Here is an 18,196-nt window from a genome sequence, read left to right as displayed (position 1 = left end):
GCCGGCATTCAGGGGAGGGCTGGCAGCCTAAGGCCTGGGGGGGCAAGTCAAGTGAAGTGGCCCGTTGTGCCATGAATCAGCCCACCATACATGCCCATCTTTTCCTGAACGCATATTCATTAGAAAAATACAAATATGATTCAAATGTGGTTCAACATAAGTAAATTTAATAGCAACAAAGGATGGTAAAAAAAAAAAAGCAAAAGCTAATGTCCCCCCGATGCTTAGCCAGTTAAATGCCCCCCCATGATACTGGCTGAGGATTATGGGAAGTATAGTACACAGCAGCAGGAAAATTGTAAAGGCTAATATGAGTACCCTACCAGGATCATACCTTAAAGTGGGCTGACTGGGGACAGAGCTGACGCTGAAGAGCTGAATGGGGACAGCAATGACACGGGGGCTGAAGGGGGACAGAGGTGACACTGGGAGGGTCTGATTGGGGACAGAGATGACACTGGGAGGGGCTGATTGGGAATAGAGATTACACTGGGGAGCTGAATGGGGACAGCAATGACATGGGGGGTCGAAAGGGGACAGAGGTGACACTGGGAGGGGCTGATTGGGGACAGAGGCGACACTGGGGAGCTGAATGGGGACAGCAATGACATGGGGGGGCTGATTGGGGACAGAAGTGACACTGGGGACACACTTACATACATACACACACACACATACCTATTTTTTTGTTTTTAACGAATACAAAAAAAATATATAGCTTGTACAAAAATAAATTGGGTTACTAACCTTCTACTTCCACTTTTGGGGGGTTTCGTCTAGACCTCCATCCCCAGGTAGCAACAGACTGTTTTCTACGCACATCACACAGACGTCCACCGGCCAGCCCCGCTAGACACCAGGGAGTCTGGTGGTGCATTGGTAAGTCGGGGGGGGGGGGCACTTCTAAGAAGCGGAGTGGCACTTCTAGGGGGCATAAAGCATATCTGGGGGGTCAGAGTGGCATATCTAGGGGGCATAAAACATCAGGGGTTATAAAGCATATTAGGGGCAGAGTGGCATATCTGGGGGGGGCAGAGTGGCATATCAGTGGTTATAAAGCATATCTGGGGCACAGAGTAGCATATCTGGGGGACGAGTGGCATATCTATAAGTAAGGTGCATTATGAATTGAGGGGGGAACCGTAACATATAACATATGCTGACAAACTGTATAATAAATATTTACATTTTTTTAAAATACATGTATTCCAGTTCATTAGATAAAATACTTTAAGGGTGCGGCCTATATTCGAGCCAATACGGTATATATATATATATATATATATATAATTATATATATACACCTGTGTGTGTGATCTCATGCGCTTCATAGTGTGTCCCTGAATGGTAGAAATAAAATGTTTTCACCCTAGTGGTAAGTGTGGTGATGTGTACTAGTATACATCTCCTCACATTTTGTAAAGATTTTATTATATCTTTTCATGAATATATGACACTCTGCTACAATGTAAAGTAGTGAGTGTACAGCCTGTATAACAGTGTAAATTTGCTGTCTTCTCAAAATAACTCAACACACAGCCATTAATGTCTAAACCTTGGCAACAAAAGTGAATACACCCCTAAGTGGAAATGTCCAAAGTTAGCCATTTCCCCTCCCCAGTGTCATGTGACTCGTTAGTGTTACAAGGTCTCAGGTGTGAATGGGGACCAGGTGTGTTAAATTTGGTGTTATGGCTCTCACACTCTCTCATACTGGTCACTGGAAGTTCAACATGGCACCTCATGACAAAGAACTCTCTGAGGATCTGAAAAAAGAATTGTTGCGCTACATAAAGATGGCCTAGGCCAAGACCCTGAAAGCGAGCTGCAGATATGTTTTACAACCCCTGATATGTCACTCTGCCCCAGATATGCCACTCTGCCCCTAAAATGCTTTATAACCCCTGATATGCCACTCTGCCCCCCTAATATGCTTTATAACCCCTAATATGCTACTTTGTCCCCCCATATATCTTCATTTGCCTGTTCTTAAGGTTCGCATCTAGGATTTGAGTGCCTTAGGCACAGATTCTACAGCTGTCTGTCTGTAGGATTTGTCCTAAGAAAAGATAATTTGCCCAGTTCTGACATACGAATCGGATTCCCACTCAATTGACTACACCTCCCTTTGAGCCAACACAATGTGCCACTTTGGCTTTTTACTATAGCTGCAGACACTTTCCATATACATCCTTATCTCAAGTTCTCATATGTCTTTACAATTCACTTTCTATTTCTATTTAGGCTGGTCTGTCAGCAGCACACTGGGAACAATTTACCCACATTTTGTCAAAAGAATACATAACAAATTACATCTTCATTCCATTGTGTAAATTACACCATCTTTAAGACATTGTGGCTCCTCATTTTTCCATTTTTGAGCAATAGCTACTTTACTGCCCAATACAATATATTTAGCAAGTTTCAACTAGTGACGAGGTATGTTGTTTGGAAAGAGACAATGAACTAATTTCGGTTCAAAGGTTTGTGTATCCGTGTGTTCTTTGTAAATATTTCCATGTTCCATGTGTCAGAGGTATTCTTTCAACAAAAAGTTAATTGTGGCGAGATTAACCATGCCTTATGAAATGACGGCTCAGCCCTTCTTTCCGGGAGAAAGTCATCTGGATTGGGCTTTAATAATGGATAGTCAATGTTGAGAGTTGTATTATATTTTGTTTGGCTTGAGAAAACACATTTTTGAGCATTTGAAAATGTCCTTTTATTTAATGAAAAATAAACAACAATGAAAACATATGTTAAGTGTTTAGGTTTCAAGAGAACTTGTTATTTGACAAAGAAAAGGTCACTTCAACCAAAAAAATATAATAAAAAAAACAGAAACAAAATTCTCCTTTCGCAGAAGGATTTCAGGGTTGCATGTACAAACACAGTGTTGGTTATCCACATTGTAACCGGCAGTGCACTGCAATTGTCAATTGCTCTTAGAACTAAGAACTAGCATTTTTTGGCGTGCCTGACATAATTTCTGATTCATTTCTACGACTATTTCTAAAATAGTGTTTGGCTGAAGACTGTTGCAGTGCATGTATTTGGCATTTCGCAGAAAGCGCTTCCCATAACGATTTTATTTTAGTAGTGCTATAAACTGGCCACTGGGGCTCATGATGATAAATTTGTGGCCGCCATGGTCCAGGTGACCATGTACAACTGGCGCACATCAATATAAGTTGGTAGGTTTAGTTACATTTCCATATCTGCACCTTCTGATGACTTTAGTGGCACAGAGTCAAATCCATCCGAAGTCCTCTGTGAACAAAGAAATACATTTAGTATGAGTAATGTTCAGCATTTGAATTGTAAGAAAATGGGACCAATCATAGAGGTGTGTGGTTGATAGAAGAAATGTGAGAGGATGACAGCACCTTTCCTGATAGAGACATGAACTTTCGCAATAGGGAGTGCTGGTTGTGGAAAATCATCTCATCCTCTCCGTCCTCTCCCTCCATGATGGCACAGCTGTCAGCAGCGGGAAGCTCACTCTCTTTGGATGGGGCGTTCATCATTAGGCGTGAGTACTTGTATTCCAGACTAGAAATTTATAAAGAGAAAAGGTGGGAAACAAAGCAAATGGTATGCAGATATCTATTTTGTGGTTACTAAAGTCACAAATGACAGACATCAGAAATCACACATTAAAAATATAGACAGTATATTTATTGGGGTTTTGTGTGTCATTGACTCAGGATTCCATACAGAGTATCAGTGGCAAAGGGGAGATATATAAGAATTTAAAATGTCACTACTTACTTTCGATTTTTCCTCCAAAAGTAACCAGTGAGTGCAGTGAGCAACAAAGCAGAACAAATTCCACTAGAAATTCCAACTTTCAGCCAAAAGTCTGAGGTCTTGCATATGGTGACTGTTTGAGCTGGCAGATCTACACCACCCTTACACATCCGGGGTGTCCTCCACACTGGGGTTGTCCTCTGGAAGAGAGTGATGAAAATGCATAACCAATTTTTCCTGTGGAGATCTGTCATTTCCATGCAAAAATCCAAACTATATTTCTACTAATAAGACACTTCGAAATGCTAATCCAACAAGGACAAAGTCTGTACTTTGATATAATATACCAATGTTAATTCAATGACACAACAACACTATCTTCCTTCCATTAATTTTTTCTTCTTTCTGGTGATTCTTTACTGACACATATGCCCTTCGCTTGTGATACATTTTAGTCTGTATTTGGTGTAATGAACTTTGTTTTGTGTATTTAGTGGACACTTGCACTGGTGCTGAACTTGTGGAGAACATATCACTACTAAGCCCTCCTGCAGCTGTCACTGAGATTTCCTATATATATATATATAAGATCTTGTGTCTTATAAAGTCCTGTATCTAATAATTATAACTCCAGGGATGCACTTGCAAAATGTGTTGCTAAATAAAGAGGCATATGTATCTACATGCAGATTAGTATGTCACTGATTTATTTTTGATGTAGAAGGGGCCAAAACAAATATTACTTTTGATCCTCAAAATACCTGAAGCCCATGATGACACACACTAGTGATAATGTGGTAGTCCTGGACAGTGCACAGGGGACATGCCTCTTCTGTCTCCCATAAGAAATGAAAGGTACAGCCATCACAAGTTCCTTCTGGGCATTTACTACATGAAACAAGAAGCATTAGTTACCATTCATAGTTCACTTTCTATTTCTTAATAATATTATTTAAATCTCTGATATCTTTGAAGTGCACAGTGGCATATGACTTTATATATGTATGTACTTATTTACATGCATATGTACAGTATGTATGTTGAGTGTGCTGCATTTCCTAAGCAATATATATATATATATTGTGACAAAAGGTGTGGTAAAGTGATAGATGGCAGGTATATTAGACCAGCCTTGGTCAATAGTAGCCTGCTTTAACCCCTTCAGGTCCGGGATTTTGATACTAACGTGTCGCTAAAGGACCGGAGCCGTTTATGTGTTTTTGTCATGTCTGTCTTCAACTGTAATTTCTATTCAATTTCAATTGGTGCACCCACACAAATCATATATTGTTTTTTTCAGCACAAGTAGGGCTTTCATTTAAAACCATATTAAGCTGGGTAGTACATTGTTTTTACAGTTTTGTATACATACAAATTGTACACACATTGAACCAATGGGAAAAAATTATCCCAAATATATTCATTAAGTTGTCCTGATTTGGAAACCACCCAACATGGCCAGGATTTTTATCTATTTTGACCAGTATAGGGCAAATATTGCAAGGCATGCATCACGTTTTTGAAATGTAATTTTTTTAAAATTTGGCATGGTAGTCTAATAACTGCAATAGTTGTCACAGATACTGATTATCCCCCCAAAATTATATGTTTATGAAAAGTAGATAAGTCAAGGTGTACAACTAGGGTCATTTTGACACTTTTCAAACAGGGATTTTATCGCCAATTGCTGCCAAATTGAGGTATTTTTATATTTTTTTGTTTTTTTTTGCATATGTTGCAATGTTGCTTTAGATTTTATATTATATTTTGTATAGAATATGTGAAACAAATTGTGTTCACCAACATCCCCCGGTTCCAGCAAGGCCTCACATGCATGGTTCATGCATTTTTTGAGGAAGCTATGAGGGCAAAACTGGAACATGCGCATTTTCGTTTTCACATTTGGAATTTTCAGAAATTGGTTTCCTGGGCCCATATCCCATTTGGGACATTTTGGAAGCCCCCCGCTGTAAATTACCCCATAAAAGTATATATTTATGAACAGTAGACAAGTCAAGGTGTTCAACTAGGGTAGTTTTGACAGTTTTCAGCTAGCCATTTCTTCACTGATGTCTGCCAAACTTCACAGGGAAATTCTTTTACTGCTTTTTTAACGCATACATTTCAATGTTGCACTGAATTTCTTGCACACCATAAGTGCAACAGTGGAAGAAAAGCACATTTTGTTCACCAAGATCCCCTGATTCCAACAAGACCTCACATGCATGGTTCATGCATTTTTTGAGGAAGCTATGAGGGCAAAACTGGAACATGTGCATTTACATTTTTTTAAAATATTTTTTTTCATCAGATTACTTGTAAGTGACAGGTTTAGGCCGCTGACATCAATCAGGGAGACCGATCAATAATCAGCGACTTAAAATGTCACCGACAAGTGATCAGGTAATAATTATGATTATTTCATTTATTAATAATTTGTGTTTTTTCATAATTACCCTAGATGACCCCTCTCTCTTTGTAGAGCAGGGTCATCCGTGGGCTGCCATAATGATCCGATCACTCCTATTGGCCAGGAGCGATCTGATCAGCCCAGCCCAGCATTTGACCTGGAAGCACCCTGGACTTTCAGGTCAGTGCTGTTTTTTTATTATTATTATTATTATTTTATTAATTTTTTAAAATTTATTTGATTTTTTTTTTATTATTATTATTTTTTACAATTTTTTTTAACTCTTTCAATGCTGATGCTCCATTGAAGCACAGCATTGACTGATATTTAGTCCTCACAAGCTTGTGGGGACTAATATTAACCCCTGCAATGCTGCAATGGGGGTCATACACAATCGCAGCATTGAAGGGGTTAATTGAGGAAGAGGGGGGGTAGGGGTTAACTGAGGAAGGGTGGGGGGGTCTGGTCTCCACACTCATGTGGAGACCAAAGAGCCCTGTCTCCCTGTCCCTGAAGCTGCCTCTGGCAGCTGGGACACAATCTCCAATAGACTGGAGATTGTAGGGGAGGAGTCTCTCTGATCAGTCCTACACGACTGATCAGAGGACTTCTGGGGGGTCGTTTTTGCTGTTGCTGGTCTGCCTGGGCTTCCAGGCAGACCACCAGCAGCAGAGCCCCCTACAAAACGGGAATTAACCCCTTCAATACCGCGATCGCGGCATTGAAGGGGTTAACGCTGCACTGACGCTCTCATGGAGCGATCAGGCAGCAGGGGGGTGTTGGATCAGGTCCCCACACTTGTGTGGGGACCCATTCAACACCCCCCCTTCCCTGAAGCTGCCTGTGGCAGCTGAAACTGCGATTGCAGATTTTTCTGCAATCGCTGTTTCTGCCTACAAAATCACTCCGTGGAAGTGATCGCAGGCTTGGGGGCATGCTTAGACAGGCTGTGATGTCTGCCCAGGAGTCCTGGGCAGACAGCAGCGCCCCCACGATCACCGCGATGTGGTGATGTGGGGGCGTTTTTTGGAGGAGACGTACCTGGTACGTCCCGGTCTACCGGTGACTGTTAACCCGGAAGTACCAGGTACGTCCCTGTACTGAAGGGGTTAAATATGTCCCAGGGAAATATGTTGTTTGTTTACAAACTGCACTACTGGTAGTTTGCAAAACATGGTAAGGGCCCCTGGGGCGGAGCATCTGGAAGAGCAGGGTGGGCCAGTGCTCTAACAGCACTAATTGCTGTTTTGATCCAGTCCAGAGCCTGCATTCTGGACAGGAGCTCCACAGGTGTGGACTAAGTAACAGCTCACCTGTGGCTGATTAATTAGCAGGCAGAAGGTTAAAGGGTTTGAGCCTGATTCAGAGGAGGAGGCCACTGTTATGCCAGCTAGGAGAGCTGATAAACTGAGGGGTGGTTTCTCTCTGCAAAGCCATATTGATGGTAACTTGTGACTTGTTTTGTCCTAAGCAAGTGCTAAAGCAAAGACTGTTATTCTACTTATAACTGCTGCTGTTTATTCCTTTAAAATAAACATTGAAGCTGAGCTGGATGTGTCCTGGACTTCATTTACTCTAGAAGACTGTGGTTACAGCCAAGATCCTTGACAAAAATCCCAAGGAAAAGGGAGGCCTGTCACATATGGTGGAGTATGTGGGCACCCACGTAAGTCTGTGGGTAGAAGTCAGTTAGAGCTCAACATGGAGGATATTATCAAGGCTTTGATCCAATCCACCACTGTGCAACAGGAGAGCTACAGAAAACAGTGCAGTTCTGCAGCAATTGGTACTGACCCAGGCAGAGAATGTTAAACTCCTGGCCAAAGCACAAATAGAAAGCACTGAATCCCTAGTGCAACAGATTGCAGTGGCACAAGTTGAGGCATTTAAAGTAACCCGCGAAGAGCAGCAAAATGCTACCCGTGTGCTACAGCAGGAGATCCAAGCTATTTCTGAAAAGCTGAACTTGGACCCTGAGGCGAGATCCCCAGGACCAAAGATGATTCGGGCAAGCCACTACCTCCAAAAGATGACTGCATCAGATGATGTTGAAGCCTACCTTCTGGCATTTGAACGCACAGCAGAGAGAGAGAAATGGCCGGCTACCGAGTGGGCAAGCATACTGGCACCGTTCCTGAGCGGAGAGCCGCAGAAGGCGTACTATGACCTAGAGCCTGCAGAAGCAAGCGACTACAGAAAATTGAAAGCTGAGATCCTGGCACGTCTAGGGGTAACCTCTGCGGTACGTGCCCAAAGATTCCACTCATGGGCATTTTCCCAGGACAAAGCTGCAAGATCCCAAATGTTTGACCTCATACATCTGGCCTGGAAATGGTTACAACCCCAAGTTAATTCAGCTAGCCACATTGTGGAAATCCTAGTGATGGATCGATTTTTGCGTGGTTTACCAGTGACCCTGCGTCGATGGGTCAGCCAGAGTGATCCACACACAGCAGACCAGCTAATTGCCTTGGTGGAAAGATATGTGGCTGCAGGAGAACTGTTAAGCCCTGCTTCACCAGATAAACCCGGCAATTCTAAGGTCAAGGATTCTGCAAGACTTGGTAAGACTGTTCTGGGTTTAAGGGGGGCTGAAGAACTGCAGCTATATTCTCAGGACACCAGGGACAATACTCCAGGACTCAGAGGGTTAACCAGACGTAATAGGCCTGGGAGAGGAATTGGGGGTCAGACTATGTTGTGAAGTGCTTTAGGTGCAATGAGGCTGGTCATATGGCTAAGGAATGCCCCTTGAAGGATGAACCTATGGAGTGCAATATGGGTGAAAATGAGGGAATGCATTCATTTTTGTTTAATTGTGTTGCGTCTATTAACAATGACTTATGATAATAACTCTTATTGGTGCTATGTTAATGTGAATGGAAAAATGTCTAAAGCATTACTTGATTCAGGAAGTATGGTCACATTAGTAGCAGAATCTGTAATACCCTATGTGAAGTCTGATCATGTACAAAAAGTGGGAATTATCTGTGTTCATGGGGATAAGAGAGAGTATCCCACAGCAGAAGTAAATATTGGAACCCCAATATATAATGGTTCTCTAAAGTACAGAGTGGGTGTAGTACCTAGACTATCCCAGCAGGTGGTAATAGGTAGAGATTTTCCCCATTTTATAGAATTATGGGCCTCTGCAGAAAAGACAGGCCAACGCTTGTCAGAAATTAACCAAGCTGATGAGGATTATGTGTTTCTTTTTGCCAATACCGAATTGGATTTTGACCATCGGGAGAGACACCCGGGAAAATCTTACTACCCTAAACCAGTACTAGTGGGGGATAACCCAGAACAAACTAGTGGGGAGCCAGCTAATACTGCAGAGAATGATGACTTATTGGACATAGGGATCAGTCCTGGTAACTTTAAAAGCGCCCAGTGGGAAGATCCCACTTTAATTGCAGCCCGAAACAATATAAAGGTTGTAAATGGGGTTGCTGCTCAGCCTAGAGAAGCACTGTCATTCCCTTATTTTGAAACGTTAAATGACTTAATCTACCGTGTACAAAAGAAAGCTGCAGATACTGTTAAGCAGCTGTTGGTTCCACAGGCTTTCCGTAATATAGTATTGAGGTTGGCTCACAGCCACATACTAGGAGGACACCTTGGAGTTGATAAAACCAGAGAGAGAGTCCTTAAATGTTTTTACTGGCCTGGAGTGCTTGCTGCTATAACAAACTATTGCTCTTCGTGCCCTGAATGCCAGCACAGGGCCCCGTTCAAGGCTTTCCGTAGTCCGCTAGTTCCCCTACCTATCATAGATGTACCCTTTGAAAGGATCGCTATGGACTTAGTAGGGCCACTGATAAAATCCGCTAGAGGGCATCAGTATATACTAGTCGTTCTGGACTATGCAACACGATACCCTGAAGCCATACCCTTACGTAATTCCTCTGCAAAGTCAATAGCAAAGGAGCTAATGCTGATGTTTAGCAGAGTGGGTATCCCCAAGGAAATCCTGACGGACCAGGGGACCCCTTTTATGTCCAGGGTCACCAAAGAGCTATGCAGACTCCTGCAGGTTAAACACCTTAAGACCTCAGTATATCACCCACAGACTGATGGTTTAGTAGAAAGGTTTAATAAAACCCTTAAGAGTATGTTACGTAAAGTAATTGACACTGATGGGAAAAACTGGGATTGTTTATTGCCATATCTAATGTTCTCCATTAGGGAGGTTCCGCAGGCCTCCACAGGCTTCTCTCCCTTTGAATTGTTGTATGGGAGGCATCCCCGTGGAATGCTGGATATAGCTAAAGAGACCTGGGAGCAGGAGAGCACACCCCACCGGAGTGTAATTGAGCACATAACTCAAATGCAGGATAGAATGGCTACTATTTTGCCTATTGTCAGGGAACACATGCAGAAAGCTCAGCAGGCTCAGAAAAACAGTTATAATCGTAATGCTCGAATCAGAGTGTTTCAGCCTGGAGACAGGGTGTTGGTGCTGGTTCCTACAGTAGAGAATAAGTTCCTGGCAACTTGGCATGGACCATACGAGATAATCGAGAAAGTGAGTGACGTCAATTATAAAGTTAGGCAACCAGGTAGAAGAAAGCCTGAGCAGTTGTATCATGTAAATCTGCTGAAACCTTGGAAAGACAGAGAGGTCTTGGTGGCTTTAAAGCCTTCAGAACCTCCTAAGGCCGAGCCAGAGGTAAATATAGCCGAGACACTAGCTATACATCAGAAGCAAGAGGTCAGGGATTTTATCAGAAGAAATAAGGATGTTTTCTCTGTAGTCCCAGGAAAGACTAATGTTATCAAACATGACATAGTCACGGAACCAGGGAAAAGGGTTAATCTCAAACCCTATAGAATACCTGAGGCCCGGCGGGAGGCTATAAACGTAGAGGTCGACAAAATATGCTAAAACTTGGAGTCATTGAGGAATCTCAGAGTGACTGGAGCAGTCCTATTGTATTGGTGCCAAAACCCGATGGCACATGGAGATTCTGTAATGACTATCGGAAGTTGAATGGCATCTCAAAATTTGACGCGTACCCAATGCCAAGAGTTGATGAGTTAATAGAAAGACTGGGTAAACCACGCTATTTGACAACTCTAGACCTGACAAAAGGTTACTGGCAAGTCCCTCTCACAGACCGGGCCAAGGAAATAACAGCCTTTTCAACACCCAGTGGACTGTTTCAGTACACTGTATTGCCATTTGGGTTACATGGTGCACCTGCCACATTCCAACGAATGATGGACAGAATTCCTAAACCCCATACTCGCTATGCCGCTGCTTATTTGGATGATGTTGTCATTCACAGTACAGACTGGGAATCCCATCTTCCAAAAGTTCAAGCAGTGCTTGATTCTATCCGCTCGGCAGGTTTAACTGCCAATCCTTCCAAATGTACTATTGGCTTAGAAGAGGCTAAGTACTTAGGATATTCAATTGGGAGAGGATTGGTTAAACCACAAACTGCAAAAGTGGAAGCCATACAAAAATGGCCACAGCCACTTACGAAAAAACAAGTAAGGGCATTTTTGGGTTTGACTGGTTACTATAGGACAGTGATGGCGAACCTTTTTGAGCCCAAGTGCCCAAACTGCAAACCAAAACGACTTATTTTTTTCAAAGTGCCAACACTGCCATTAAACCTGAATAACGAGGTTTTAGTTTAGAAAAAACAATTCGTACAGTTTTTCAAACTAATTAACAGCTTTTGTTTAAAAAGAAAAACACAATAACAGAGCTTTCCATTAAACATTTTTTGTATTGAAAAAAAACAAAAAAAAACAACTGTACACGTGCATGTATTTTTTTAAAGACACCTTTTGTGGGCACATATACACTGCCCATAAACGTATGCACATACACGCACATATACACAGCTGCCCTATACACACACACATATGCCTGCCCAAGTGCCCATACATATGCCTTACCATATGTATATGCACACACATCATTCTCCACCATCAGACCCCCCCACCCACCTTCATTCTCCACATCAGACCCCCCCAACCCACCTTTGTTCTCCACATCAGACCCCCCCACAACCTTTGTTCTCCACATCAGACCCCCTCCCACCCACCTTCATTCTCCACATCAGACCCCCCTAACCCACCTTCATTCTCCACATCAGACCCCCCTAACCCACCTTCATTCTCCACATCAGATGCCCCCACCCACCTTCATTCTCCACATCAGACCCCCCTAACCCACCTTCGTTCTCCACATCAGACCCCCCCAATAATCAACCACCCACCCACCTTGGTTCTCCACAAATCTTACCTTTTCTTAATCCTTTCTGCTTTTTCTTCCTCCTTTCTGCTTTTTCTTCCTCCTTTCTGCTTCCTTTTCCTCCTTTCTGCTTCCTTTTCCTCCTTTCTGCTTTTTCCTTTCTGCTTCTTCCGTGCAGTGCAGCCGCGCACAGCTGTTTATGCTGGGCGCCGGGGCTGGATATAAGCGTCATATCCAGTCGCCCGGCGCTCAGCACTGAGAACTGTGGGAGATGTAGTCCGGGGGACGCCGTGACTATAGTATATTACTGTAGTCACGGCGTGCCCACAGAGACGGCTCGGCGTGCCAACAGCGGCACGCGTGCCACGGGTTCGCCATCACTGCTATAGGAGGTTTATTCCAGATTTTGCTACCATTTGCTGCTCCTCTAACTGACCTCACTAAGGCAAGGTACCCAGTTATGGTTAAATGGAGCCCTGAAGCAGACAAAGCTTTTAAAAGAGTGAAGGAGGCTATCTGTGCCCGACCAGTCTTAGTAACTCCGGACTTCTCCAGAAGCTTCATAGTTCAGACGGATGCTTCTGATGTGGGCTTAGGAGCTGTCCTTTCCCAGGAATATCAGGGTGAAGAACATCCTGTGTTCTTTTTGAGCCGGAAACTAAACCCACAAGAGAAAAACTACTCTATTGTAGAAAAGGAGTGTCTCGCTATTATGCTAGGTTTCCACTTGGTTTTTTTTAGCTAAAAACGCCCATAAAAACGCCAATAGCGCCACCTGGCGTTTTTTTAGTGAAAAAACGCAGCAGCCAGATGTTAGCTGTTCTTCAATAGGAAATCGCAGAATGCCATATCCACTTGGCGTTTTTTTGTTTGGCGTTTTTTCAGTCCTCTTTGGCGTTTTTCTGCTTTTTTGGGCTCTGTGGCAGTTTTTCAAAATCGCAGCATGTTGACACTCTGGCGTTTTTTGCAAGGAAATCTTGGCGATTTTCTCCAATAGAAGTCTATGGGAGAGAAAAAACGCCATGAAAAAGCCATGTGGGTTTATTGCCTTGGCGTTTTTTATGGCGTTTTTTCCACAGTTACAATGCAGAGGATGGACCCAGTATCTGTGTGTCCTACGAGAAATAGGCTGGAAACAAACAGTTTCACACAAAACAAAGTTCATATTGAATTCTACACCATTTGGAACAAACATGCCATTACAAACAAACATACGCGACACATCAACTGGATCCTGCGTGCCAAAAGCAACAGCAAACAATTTGCACCATCATTTGGGGCCAATCTTCCTAGAGGAGCAGACATTCGGAATAAAGCACGCCTTACAAACCACAGAAAAGTGACAAAAGGGTCCGCCGGGGCGTTTAAGTAGAACTCTACCAAGTAAATGACAGCAGGGGGCAGATACTTGCCATTTATCCTAATCCCTTTTAGCTGGGTGAAACTTCTAACTTGTAAAGGCTGGAAAAACTGCCTAAGGTCAAAAAAAGCAATTTCCACAGAAAGGCCAAAACGCAGAAAAATGCAGTGGCAGTTTTCTTGGCGTTTTTCATCAAGAAAAAAAACGCAGGACAAAAACCCAAGTGGAAACCTAGCCTTAAATGGGCATTAGAGTCTCTTAAATACTACCTGCTAGGTCGGAAATTCCGATTAATAACAGATCACGCACCTTTGACTTGGATGTGTCAAAACAAAGAGAAAAACTCCAGAATTACCAGGTGGTTTTTGAGTTTGCAATCCTTTAATTTCACAGTGGAACACAGGGCAGGCCTCAAACAGGGAAATGCTGATGGCCTTTCCAGAGTACATGCTCTGATATCCATGGTCGCTCAACCCCTTAGGTCTGAGCTGGGGGGGAGGATATGTGACAAAAGGTGTGGTAAAGTGATAGATGGCAGGTATTTTAGACCAGCCTTGGTCAATAGTAGCCTGCTTTAACCCCTTGATGACAATTGCCGGTCCGGGCACGTCACGGAAATTCAAGTCGATAACGACAAATAACGTGCCAGGACCGGCACGTCATTAAACAGGTGCAGAAAGTGATCTATTTTCGCGTTCTGCACCGAAACGGCGTTGCTGTAATGCCTCGACCTCGAGGCATTCAGCAACGCCATTATCGGCACAAAGGGGCCATCTCTGGCCCCTCCCCGGGGCGTCGACATCCGCCATACTTTGTATGGCGGCGGACGCCCGTTTTAAAAGCGTTTAGGAGGCGATCAACGATCGCCTCCTAAACTTAAATGGTGTCGCTGGAATGCCTCGATCAGGAGGCATCCAGCGACACCAAACACTTACCTGGGGATGGACTGTGACCGCTCCGGAGAGCGGTCACAGCCGCAGCTGCCGGTGATCTTCGCCATCAGCAAGATGGCGGCGGTCCGGGAAAATTCAATAAAGAAAAACAATAAAGTCTAAAAAGTTTGCTAGATGGTCTCCAGACCCTCTAGAGAACTCTGGCTCCACTTGCAGGTTGAATATAGGTACTGCATCCAACCATGCAAGTCAATGGAGCTCAGCTTTCTAATCACAGTGTGATTAGAAAAAATAAATTAAAGATAAAATAAAATGAATAATTAGAAAAAAATAGTAAAAAAACAGTAAAATGTAAAAATAATTTCCCACTGATGTCACTATCAGGGGAACCTTCAAGTTGAAAAAAAATGTTAAAAAAATTAAAAAGGCAAAAAAAAATAAAAAAATATATATTTTTGTGAGCAAGTCCTAAAATTAGCATATTAGCTTAAAACAATTCTCGCATGGAAAGAGTTAAAATACTGGCATATTAAATGCCCATGGGGTGTCTACTTTTAAAAAATATATGATTTGATGGGGTAAATTGAATTGGCCGGGTTCAACAAGGTCCCAATTAACACGGGGGGAAGGATGGCCACACATCTAATTTCCAATTAGAAAAATGCACACGTACCAAATGTGGCCTTTTAGTTCCCCCCAAAAATGACAAACCCATGCATGTGGGGTATCACTGTACTCAGGAGATGTTGCTGAACACATAATGGGGTGTCGTGTGACAGCGGCATATACCAGGAGCTGTAAATTCATACATAAAGTAGGTGTGTGTGGGAAAAATACACACACAAAAATACTACTGCAAACTTTGAAAAAATGCTGGTGGTAAAATGTGTGCATGCAAAGAGTTAAAATACCCTGGGGTGTCTAGTTTTCAAAAATATATGGTTTTGTTGGGCACACTGAAATGACCAGGCTCAAAGATGTACCAAATAGGGCATGGGCCTATTTGATCCCCAAATGCCAAAGTTCAACACTGAAAAATGTGCATGCCCCAAATGTGGCCCTTTTGCCCCCGAACAGCCAGGCAAAATCATTCATGTGGGGTATCACTGCGCTCAGGAGATGTTGCTGAACACATATTGGGGTGTTTTGTGATAGTGACATATACGAGAACCTGTTTATCCATACCTAAGTAAAATGTGTGTGAAAAAACAAATGCAAAAAAATGACTACCACAAAGTTTGACAAAGACTGGTGGTAGATATGGTGCATGGAAAGAGTTAAAATACTAGCATTTGAAATACCCTGGGGTGTCTAGTTTTCAAAAATATATAGCTTTATTGGGCACACTAAAATGGCCCGGCTCAAAGATGTACCAAATAGGGCATGGGCAGTGGATCCCCAAATGCCAAAGTTCAATATTGAAAAATGTGCATGCCCCAAATGTGGCCCTTTTGCCCCCAAACAGCCAGGCAAAATCATTCATACCATAAAGTTTGACAAAGGCTAATGGTAGAATAAGTGCTTGGAAAGGGTTAAAATATCAGCATTTGGAATACCCTGGGCTGTCTAGTTTTCAAAAATATATGATTTGATGGGGTAAATTGCATTGGCCGGCTTCAAAGATACCCGAAATGGCACATGGGGGGAAGAATTACCAGATTTGGAAAAAATGGCTTTGAAATAGCAAAACACTACCTGTACTTATTGCTCCATAACGTGCCGTAAAAAGCAAAAAAACATAAAAACATTGGGTATTTCTAAACTCAGGACAAATAGTAGAATCTATTTAGCAGGTTTTTTTATTACCTTTTATAGATGAGTAAAAGATTTTTCAACTAAAAGTTAGAAACAGTCTTTTTTCTAAATTTTTCACCATATTTTATACTTTTTTTTTTTTAATAGTAAATAATATGATACAATCAAAACAATGTCATCTAAAGAAAGCCCTTCTTGTCCTGAAAAAAATATCTAATGTGTGTGGGTTCAGTAAACGGGAAAGAAGAAAATTACAGCTAAACACGAGCAGCGCAGAAATGTTAAAACGGCCATTGTCACGAAGGGTACAAAAAGTAAAATCAGCCTTTGTCACGAAGGGGTTAAAATATGTCCCAGGGAAATATGTTTGTTTACAAACTGCACTACTGGCAGTTTGCAAAACATGGTAAGGGTCCCTGGGGCGGAGCATCTGGAAGAGCACGGTGGGACAGTGCTCCAACAGCACTAATTGCTGTTTTGATCCAGTCCAGAGCCTGCATTCTGGACAGGAGCTCCACAGGTGTGGACTAAGTAACAGCTCACCTGTGGCTGATTAATTAGCAGGCAGAAGGTTAAAGGGTTTGAGCCTGAGTCAGAGGAGGAGGCCACTGTTATGCCAGATAGGAGAGCTGATAAACTGAGGGGTGGTTTCTCTCTGCAAAGCCATATTGATGGTAACTTGTTTTGTCCTAAGCAAGTGCTAAAGCAAAGACTGTTATTCTACTTAGAACTGCTGCTGTTTATTCCTTTAAAATAAACATTGAAGCTGAGATGGATGTGTCCTGGACTTCATTTATCCTAGAAGACCGTGGTTACAGCCAAGATCCTTGACAAAAATCCCAAGGAAAGGGGAGGCCTGTCACAATATATATATATATATATATATATATATATATTGTGAGATAGGTCAGGGATCGCCCCTCGCTGAGGTCAAGGGACAAGTGCCCGTCTTCATTCAAACCAGGCAAACAGCAGTAAGTTTGTGCAATCTGACACAGGGTCAGGTTTATTAGAAAGGTTGCAAAGACAAAAGAAATATAACAATACAGCAACAAAAGAAATACCTTGCCTGTCCAGCACTTATTATACAAGGGATGTCCCTCACTACCAGCTGAAGAGCTTCTCTCTGCCAACTTAACATAATATGTCCAGCAACCTTTACCCACATGTATCTCCCACAGACAGGCTTTCTGTGTCCTCAGCAAGAGAGCTACCTGCCCTCCTGGCTTCCCTTTTATATCCGCCCTCTCATTCACCTAAATTAATCACCTAGCAGGTGGAAGACTCTGGTGTTACTTCACATAGGAAAGGAATCTAGGAGAAACATACCTCCCTTCCACCACCAATCCTACATGAATGTCACTATATATATATATATATATATATATATATATATATATATATATATATATATATATTACATATACACATGTCAGGTTGATTTGATTAGGGTGGGCTGTTAACATAGGTTCAAGTATACAATAAAGGCAATTTTATAAAGACTCTTTTAAATTGATTTTATTACCTTGACACAGATAAAGCACCTTCGCCTCTCAGCTGGGGATTACAACGTAGACGGACAGTGGTGGCACGGCCAGAGCTGCACGACTGAGTGACTTCTTTGGATCTGTAACAAAAACAAAAACCTTTAACATAATTTTCCGTAGTGCATTAACAGTACTTGTCTTCAACAGACTATATATTTACGGTAGTTTAACTGAGTGATCTTTTAACCATACCTCTTTATGCATGGCCCTTCCAACCAACATTGCACGCTATTGCCACTGTCTACAATTATTCTCAAATCTGTCTTGATT

General features: G+C 42.5%; 1 protein-coding gene across 1 annotated transcript in view; it reads right to left on the bottom strand.

Moving 5' to 3' along the window:
- Nucleotides 1-3,204: 3,204 nt before the first annotated feature.
- Nucleotides 3,205-18,196, bottom strand: part of LOC149276974 (endosome/lysosome-associated apoptosis and autophagy regulator 1-like) — a 30,681-nt gene continuing 15,689 nt past the window's right edge. The window contains exons 16-20 of the mRNA XM_089503183.1: nucleotides 17,905-18,006; nucleotides 4,512-4,638; nucleotides 3,772-3,950; nucleotides 3,387-3,552; nucleotides 3,205-3,270 (exon numbers count right to left, since the gene is read on the bottom strand). Of these exons, the coding sequence (XP_089359309.1) occupies nucleotides 3,205-3,270; nucleotides 3,387-3,552; nucleotides 3,772-3,950; nucleotides 4,512-4,638; nucleotides 17,905-18,006 (640 nt within the window). The remainder of the gene's footprint in view (nucleotides 3,271-3,386; nucleotides 3,553-3,771; nucleotides 3,951-4,511; nucleotides 4,639-17,904; nucleotides 18,007-18,196) is intronic.

The sequence above is a fragment of the Sceloporus occidentalis genome, unplaced genomic scaffold (genome assembly GCF_023333645.1).
Source record: "Sceloporus occidentalis isolate IW3139 unplaced genomic scaffold, rSceOcc1.0.p SCAF_222, whole genome shotgun sequence".
NCBI classification, from domain to species: Eukaryota; Metazoa; Chordata; class Lepidosauria; order Squamata; family Phrynosomatidae; genus Sceloporus; species Sceloporus occidentalis.
Note: the sequence above shows the minus strand (reverse complement) of the source record. Positions and strands in the feature narration are given on the sequence as shown.